Genomic DNA, 8,943 nt, shown 5'->3' with positions numbered 1-8,943 from the left:
CACTGTAGATCTTGGGATACCAATCTGATGGGCCACATTCATAAGCTGGAAAGACCATGGAAAGATCTCGTTACTGGAATGCGTGGCAAACAGCAGTGAAAAAGAACCTTGACTCCTCGCGATAAATCCCTGTGAGCCAGGGCAAAACTGCATGATCATGGGGGCCTCTCTCCTCACCTGTACCTCTCAGGAGGTAAAAAGGTCAGAAATTTTTGTCCTGGGCGTGGTGAGTTAGGAGGGGCTGATTCACCTGTTTTCCAGGGAGGCAGCTCCAGTGTCTAAACATCAAAATGACGAGGGTCGCCAGGCTGCTTTTGCGCGGTGGGAAGAGCAGGGCTGCGCTGCAGTGGTCTGTGGCACTGGGCGTCCGTCAGGGGAGGGTAGTACTGCCTATAGCAGACGTAGGCGAACGTCAGGCCGATGACGGATCCGGCCAGGACATCTGAAGGCAGAGGAGACCGGCCTTCCCTCAGTCACGGTGATGCCACCCAGCAGAGGGAGCTTGGCCCTCCAGCCTACTCGTTTAGCCTGCAAACCCCCTCAATTCCAGGCTTATGGGTTTGTTGGGTTTTCTTAATTTTATCCTACAGTTGCAGGATGTTCTCTAAACACCAAATCAAAACACATCTTTAGTTGGGTAGTTGTAACAAGGCTTTTTCTGAGTTCACTGCATTGAATATTTTTAATTGAGAAGAATAATGAAGGTTCACTTAATGCTATCAACTCCTCCTCACCATTTAAAGTGTTCTAGAGGAAGGAATAAAATCTTCAGGAGTTGCTTCTCTTTGCAAAAATTTATTCTTTAAAACTGAGCTCCTAAGGTCCTCTGGGCAATACTTTCAGATTTTTTTTTTTTTTTTTTGAACTGTGGGCTTTCTGTGCAAATATCTGGATGTTTTACTCTATCATTCAACTTAAATTTCGTTGGTTTAATTACAATTTTATGTTTTCTTGAATTTTACTTTTGTTTCTGAACAAAAACCTCACGACAGTGAACTTGATTTTTAAGACAGTAAGTAAACTGAATTTTGAGGTTGGTTGTAAAAAATTTCTTATAGAGTTTATTCTGAACTTATGATGCTTCAAAGTCATGGGAAAATCAGAATGTTCCTCCTTGGTAATCTGTTTAAAAGATAACAGTGTGCTTTTTCATTTTCCGTGTAGCGATAAACGCATACTCAGTACAGAACGCGGACCATCCTCTGCTCACTTGTCTGTTCATTCAGCAGACACCCAGGGAGCGTCGAGTGCTAGGGAGAAATGATGGGAGAACGGTGGAGGCGTCCATGGCCTGGATGCCTTGCTTACCTTGCCAGTGATGCTTGTAGTCACAGGTGCGGGACAGTGCAATCACAGCTGCAAAGAGTAGGGGTGACAGAAAGGAACAGAACCTCCAAGATTCCCCTCGGCCTCGTGGTGTGAAGCAGTGTAACTTCCCCGCCAGGTAGAAGGATGCGAAGGCCAGACCAGCAAATGCAACTAGAAGAGGGAAAACCTCTAAGGATATGTCTTTTAAAGAAAAAGAGGAGGCTAGCGGGTATGAATGTTTTTATCCCTTTTGGTAACTTTTGGTGTAGATCATCGATCTACATCGTCAATTATGAGGGAGAAGGAAACAAAAGGGAAAATGAAGGACCGTTTCCCAAAGTGAGTAACATTTACCCGGAGAATAGTTTTGGAATCCTAGCAATGGGACTTCACTTCCTGATGCGTTAGTTTCCTGATGCATAAATGGGAATCATAAAAACAACAGCACCCATCTCATTGGGCTCTTTATGGTATCAAATGAGACAGGAATCTAAAATGCTTTCGGAAGCAGTAACTCTTCAATAAAGGTTAGTTAATATTTTTATGACTGGAGCAAGATTGCAGGATTTAGGCAAATAATACAGTAATAATAAAATGTTCAAATTTCATGAAGGTAAACTGCTTCCTCTGTCCTCGAATATTTAATATTCAAGGTTCAAGCTTGTTATTAAAGAAGGGGGCTCGCCGATTTCTAGATACAAGAACAAGAGTGCATGAAATGTTCCCATCCTCACAAGCTTCCTAGGTTAAATTCAGTGATCCCCCAAAAAAGCATAGATGTAGAGTCCACGTGGTATTCTTACAGGAAGAATGTCCACTGGGGAAGCTCTTGCGGCCCTCATTCACCACGTCCTCGTTTCCTGTGCACGTCAAGTCACGATGGACTTGCCCGTCGGGGAAGCAACGGTACAAGAAGTCTGGGCGTGGCCTGCAAGAAATAGGCAAGGTCTGAACGTGGATCATTTACAGCTCCAGAAATTATTTTGTGGTTGTGTTAGATACCTTTCTTAACTGTCAGTCAAATAGTGTCCCAGGCAAAACAGTGAAACCGGATTGGATAGTCACCACTAAGAGAAAAGCCTGATTTCCAGGGTCAATATTTAAACCAGGAAGGAAAAAAAGCCACTGTGGCACATAGTTACTTTTTAGGGCCAAGAGTGAGTCGTGCTGCAGCTTCTGGGGGTGCTCTGGAGGACACCGACTCGGTGTCAGTGGGAAATGCTGTTCAGGGCAGAAGAGAGCCCGGGAGTCACCCGACGGACCGAGGTAGAGGGAAGGGAGGAAGTGTTTGTTAGAAGAGAAAGATCAGACTGAGAATAAAGAGAAAAGGCTACGGGGAAGATGTGGCAGCAGTTGCGTGCGCCCGCCCTCCTGGGGCGGGGGCGGTAGCGCTGGGCACTCACCTCCCCACTATCAGTTTGACTGTGTTGGTGAAGACGCCGTTCAGAGCCAGGGCCAGGCTGGCAGCTGGAAGGCAACGGAAGTGGCTGCTGGTGGCGTCTGCCCAGGAGGAGCGGCCGGGGTCCCTGTCTCGTTAGGCGCAGCCGCGGTCTCCGGGGACAGAGGAGCGCTCGGGCTCCAGCCGGAGCGGAGCGTGAGAATAATCCCGGCCCCCGCTGGCCACTCCGCCGTGGCACAGGGAGAACGCGCTACCCGGACTGAGGACGCGTCGGAGCTGCAAATAGTCCGGTGCACGCAGGTGCACCCAGGACGTGGAGCACGCCTCACAGGCAGCAGGCGGGGCGTCCGGGAGACACAGTCACCCGAAGAACGCAGAACTCGGCCCCCGCGCAAGCCCCGTGGGGCCCCCCGCCTCCTGCTTCCGGCGCTGGGGAGGCCGCGCTTACCCAGGCAGGCCTGCCGGCTGTCCACTGCGTCCGCCTTCTTCAGACACCTGGCCAGGAGGACCGGGGCCAGCGGGGCCAGCAAGGCGACGACCTGCGCCGGACACGGCAGAGCTCAGCACGCGAAAGGAAACAGGGCCGCCCCGAGAACGTCACACAGCTAGCTGGGAAAAGAGCTCCCGCAGCAAGAGGGGTGAAGTGACAGCAGAACTGGCCTATCAGACCTCCCAGCTCCCCCGCAAGTGCCGTGTCCCGGGTCTGCCTGCAGCTAGCTGGGCGCCGAGCTCCCGTGGGAGCCGCCGTCACCGCTCCTCTCAACGACCAGTTGCCCCGGGCCGCCCTGAGCAGCCGCCCCCAGACCCTGTCCCTGGAGCCGAAGCGGACGGACTTCTCTCTCAACCTGGCCCTTAACCGTTACGACGCGAAGGCTCATCTTCAGCTCCGTGGCGGAGCCAGGGGGACCTGCCCGCTCCCTCCCTAGCGTTCGGCTCCGTGAGAAGTGCGGTCAGAAGGAAGGCTGGTTCTTCACGCACAAACATCGGCTTGGTGGCGAAATACTCTGCTTCCACGTACGGATTCCGGTAGAGCCACATCTCCTCAGGCTGGATGAGCCTCTGGAAGGGCGGGAGCAGCTCTGTTACCCTAGAGGGGACACAAAGGTGCGGGCGCGTCGGCGGCTTCCCGGAAGCGCGCGCGGAGCCCGGCCGGGCGGCGGGGCCGGGGGCCGGAGCGCAAGTCCTTACAGGAAGGCCGCGAACAGCGCGAGCCGCAGGCCCACCTCCGCCGCCACCTCCTTCCCCATCACGGCGCGCGCGCTCTAGGCTGACGTGGCGGCGCCGAGGGAAGGGGGGCGCGGGGCGGGGCCGAGGCGGGGGCGGGGCGAGAGCGGCCCCCAGCGCCTGAGACAGAGATGGACGGAAGTGAGGGGTCGCCCCAGAGTGTCTGTCCCCTGCCCGCCCGCGCGCCCGACGTTGTGTACCTTACCGAGGCCCGGGCCTTCTCTCCCGGGGACCACGCGGACTCCTCATTTCCGGATCCAAGTCCCCTGAAGCACAGCGCGTGCTGCGGGAAGACGTGCCGGGCTCCCGCAGGACCTTGCGGGCCTCGCCGGCGCGGTGGACGCGCTGGGTCTTTCGGCCCCGCGCTGGTCCCCTCCCGCCCAGGATGGCCTCTTGCCCACTGAGTGGTAGCAAGAAATTACGGGCAATGAACAAGTCCACATATTTGATTTGCAACATACGGGACAATTTATTGAAGTCAACCTCAAGCAAAATCTGAAATCAGTGGAATGTCATTAAAAACCTTTCCAAATTAATCCTCACGGAAGCAAAAAACACATTTGAATTCCAAAGTATTTGTAAAATAAGAAAGGCAGCATCTCAGTAAATATAATGTACAAAAATTATATGTTCCTACCAGCACACACAGTAGTAAGAAGCTTAAATATTACAGGCAATGCTAATACACCGTAACTAGTCAACAATGAGCTATCTATATACAGGTTAACCAAGCTTTACACGTTTCACACTATGCAATAAAACATAGGCCAATCAACAAAATCCCCAAAATATCATATATCTTGAAGTCTATGTGGCAACATCAAGTCATTATACAGTAATGCCCTAGTGGAATACCCCCAGGGAAAATGAACACTAATCTTTAGTGTCAAGAGCTTCTAGCCAAGTCACAGAAACTCAAAAGAGATTGACTTAGTGGATATTGATGCTTTGTTATTAAAGACTCAAGTCTCAAGGGATTTAGGCAAAAAATAACAGTTCACAGGATCTACAAAGTTTATTACAGATAAAGTACAGAAATAACCAATCTACAAAGGTAATTATCATAGATAAAGATCACGAGGAAATGAGAGCAGAATCTGTAGGTATCTGTGTTTTGTTGTGCAATATCACAAGTGGATACAAATGAATTTCTCCTATCAATTCCAATTATGCACACACCCCCTTGTATATAAAAAAAAAAACAGTTGTAGTCATCATTTAGCATCTTGGTTATCAGTGGCAACATGATTTTTTTTTTTTTTTTTTTTTTTAACACAGGGCATGTGACAGCACAAATGAGATAAAGAGCAATATTAGTGACAACAAAGTAAAAGTAAATTTTATCCAGTCCACTTCTAAACTGACAAGAATACCGTTTGAATCCCTCATTTAGGTCATCTGATGGATACCGAGAGGCATTCACACACATCAGAAGTCTGTGGCAGGTGGGGAAGGGAAACCCGAGGGTGCTTTCTTGCCAACTAGCAGGTGCAGTGATGTCACATAAGAAAACGAAGGACTGAATAAATGACTTTGGTAACTATTCATCTTTTCCCTTTTTCTTACACATTAATGACTCTGGGATGCCACCAAAGGACAGGTAATTCTCTTCCTCCTTTGTACATATGTGCCACACGAACCTGAACTTGTCACTTAAAGCAATGGACTGAAAAGAACGGAAATGGGTTTGAAACACACAGGTTACACCCAGCATTTCAGGAGAGTAACATAAGTGCAAATTTTTGTTTTTTTTCCCCTACGCAGGCATATATTAAAAGGAAAGAAGAGGTGCTCGGGGATAGGGGTGACAAAGTAACAAAACAGAGAACATACATATGAAGCACTCGTATAAATGCTCCTGGTATTTCATGCAGGAGTCTCTTCCCCGAATGTGTGCACTGAGTCTGAGAGAACTACTGTGGACACTTCCGTCTGCAGAACTTCGCCTTTAATCCAGGTTCAAGAGGGTAAGAGACAAGACAGTATATACAAAACAATGCTTTCTGCTTCATAAATTTTAAAATAACTAAAATAAGGAGAATCTGAGGAGTTTCAAGTACTTAAAAAACCTGAATTCAATGAGGCAGAGGTCTCAGTGTTAAAGTGGCTACTTCGTACCTGTGGTAAACACTACCCCCCCCACCCTACTGTAACCCCCTTTCTCCCTGTACCCCACCCCGGATACATGTCGGTAGATTTCAGTATATACAAATTCCCAACTCTTCGTATTTGTCAATATAGGGCAAAGCTGTCTAATTGTATCTATTCCCGAGCCTATCTGGAAAGGGAAGCAAGTTCTACTGTTTGTTTACAAATAACCAGAGACCAATTCTAGGTGGCCTGAGGCCAAAGGAAGTCGTTCCAAGTGATCATGTCTGCAGCAGCTCAGACAATGAGGGGGCTGGACACATCTGCCTTTTTTTTTTTTTGCGATACACTGGCCTCTCACTGCTGTGGCCTCTCCTGCCGCGCAGCACAGGCTCCGGACGCGCAGGCGCAGCGGCCATGGCTCACGGGCCCAGCCACTGCGCGGCATGTGGGATCTTCCCAGACCGGGGAACGAACCCGCGTCCCATGCATCGGCAGGCGGACTCCCAACCACTGCGCCACCAGGGAAGCCCACATCTGCCTTTTAAGAAGTAATTCAAGTCTAATTTGCACTGCCCAGCACAAACAACTTCCCAATGTAGAAGGACATCAAGTGTGAGCTTCCCAAGCTGTCAAGACGCCGCGGTAACTTGTGCTCTTATCCCAGTGGGACATGGCATGCGGCGGTACCTTGACTTTAAGGTGAACACTAAAGAAGAGCCTTCTGTTTTAAAATGAAATGAGAGACAAGCAACAAATCCCCGGGAGTCCAGAGACTGCGCTCCACACAGCTGGCCCATCTGTTTCCAAACTGCAGATCTGGGCTGGACCCTGACTGGAACACGCCCTGCAGCGAGCTACTCAGAAGGGAAACTCTACTTCCTGAGTCAGGAAAGAAAGGTGTCCAACAGCCGCCCTGTCTGAGTCCTTTCCGCCATCATCTCGATGTTGTGAGTTTCCCAGCATTGTTCACAGGCGTGCCTCCAAATACTCTGGGGAAATGGCAGGTGGGAGCTGGGAGCAGCCTTCCCCCTGCCTTTTTTTTTTTTTTTTTTTTTAGTTTTTAGATGTGTTCCTGATTTGAACACACAGAAATCTCCCAAGTTTCAATGATTCTAAAAGCAGCCTATTTTATAGCTTAGGCCAGAGAATTTCTGAGAATTAGGATAGGGTGGGAACTTGTTAAAAGAAAAATGAAAATAAAGCCCACCCCACTCCTAATTCCAGCCCTGATTAGATATTCAAGAAGTGACTCACTCCCTCCAGCTGCTTCCGCCTGCCAGGAGCACAGGGCCGTCCACCCCTCCCTCCCCAGCCAGCGGCAGGACTCCTCACGCCCCCTCCCGCGCAGGGCCTGGAAGGCCTCCAGGATTTCACCTCTACCTCTTACAGATCCGATTTCTGAAGATTTATGCTGATTATCAAAAATCTTACGTTCGCTTCTTCCACCAAAGAACCAACATTAAGGTTAAAAAAAATGCCACCGTTATCCCATGCTGCTTTAAGTTATTTCATTTTCGGACAAGAATTAAAAACCAACCATTTATGCTCTGACCACAGATAGATTTAAAAGTTAACAACAACTTCCAGCTATCAGTGAGCAACATGTCTTCTGCAGAATTTCATTGGTAAAGCACAGACAAGCACCCTGCATGGATACTATGCACATAAAAAGCACAACTTATTCTTTTTCTGCTTCCATAGCCTGCACCTTTAAAATATACAAACTAGGCGACAGTACGAGGTGTGAGGAGAGCTCCCTGGCACTGCCAGGACTAAAGCCACATTCCAGACCGTTAAAGGACACTCACGGACCAAGACCCCATGGCTGCGGTCAGCAATGGTGTTTTCCGCCCTGATTTCTGAAATGGCAGAACAACCCTATTAGCCAACCCCCCACCCCCCACCCCCAAATTAAAAAACCTCAGCGGAGCTCTGCTACAGATACACAAACAAAATGTGACACAATGAAGAAACTGCATAAAAATACTTAAACCTAAGGTATTTGTAGTATACAGGATAGACCCTGGCTTACCATATAAAAGTCACCAGATATTAAATAGCACTAAGTCCAAAACAAAGCAAGGAGATAAGATTCCATGTTGGATACTGTTTCAACACGAGGTGCATTTCAGATATTAAAGGAAATCCTTCATGTTAGTAAGTTTAAAAAAGCAAACATTTATCATATACATATATAAAATAAAGTTTTAGTATGATAAAACCTAGATTTTCTTAAATTATTTTTTAAAAGGACATCAAACTATATAATTGCTCAAGAGCAAACTTTAGTGTTTGGTGAGCTGTAATTCATGTGACTTGCAGCAGTCACATTTGGTAATACACAGAGCATTTTCTATCTTGCTCCTTCTTTTGGGACCGTATCTAATCAACAGAATTGCTGGAGGCCCAATAAGTTACCTCAGAATTATTTGCTGGAATCAGGCAAATGGCAGTTTAGGAGCTTAAGTAAAGGAATTGTAGTGTTTTTTGTTTGTTTGTTTGTTTTTTTAACAAGAAAAAATCCAGTATAATTGCACATTTACATACAAAGAAAAAAGAAAAAGAAGCACAAAACATTTTTTTCTTCTTTTTTCCAGAGAAGAGTTGTAAATTGATAAGAAAAAGGAACACACAGCACAACTGAAGGAATGCTGTGGAGCATCTATCTTCCCTGCCTTTATAAGGTCACTGGGTACTTCCTGAGGGAAAATAAATGCTACCAGGTACCGGCAATTGTTAGCAGTCAAAATTCACAGAGAAGTTGACGTTCATTCAAGCTAAACCTAGGCTTCTACTTAGTACAGTGTTACAGCAATGTCTGACAGGACTAATTAATTCATACAGGGAATCCTGGAATATACATATTCCTAAGCATTAAAAGCAAGTGAGTTCTGTGGGCAGACATTCCGGTTCACTTGCGT

General features: G+C 47.7%; 1 protein-coding gene across 2 annotated transcripts in view; it reads right to left on the bottom strand.

Annotated features, from left to right (window-relative positions):
* Positions 1–278: 278 nt before the first annotated feature.
* Positions 279–8,943, bottom strand: part of PLPP5 (phospholipid phosphatase 5) — a 9,884-nt gene continuing 1,219 nt past the window's right edge. The window contains exons 2-8 of one of the 2 annotated variants that reach the window (XM_007469790.1): positions 3,896–3,942; positions 3,686–3,794; positions 3,156–3,246; positions 2,712–2,775; positions 2,112–2,236; positions 1,309–1,479; positions 279–442 (exon numbers count right to left, since the gene is read on the bottom strand). In XM_007469790.1, coding sequence (XP_007469852.1) covers positions 279–442; positions 1,309–1,479; positions 2,112–2,236; positions 2,712–2,775; positions 3,156–3,246; positions 3,686–3,794; positions 3,896–3,942 — 771 coding nt within the window. Of the gene's footprint in view, positions 443–1,308; positions 1,480–2,111; positions 2,237–2,711; positions 2,776–3,155; positions 3,247–3,685; positions 3,795–3,895; positions 3,955–8,943 lie in introns of those variants that run through there. The other variant, XM_007469789.1, reaches the window with a different exon arrangement.

Source organism: Lipotes vexillifer, unplaced genomic scaffold (assembly GCF_000442215.2).
Source record: "Lipotes vexillifer unplaced genomic scaffold, Lipotes_vexillifer_v1.1 scaffold1383, whole genome shotgun sequence".
NCBI lineage: Eukaryota > Metazoa > Chordata > Mammalia > Artiodactyla > Lipotidae > Lipotes > Lipotes vexillifer.
The sequence above is the reverse complement of the archived record's forward strand: the minus strand, read 5'-3'. Positions and strand labels throughout refer to the sequence as shown.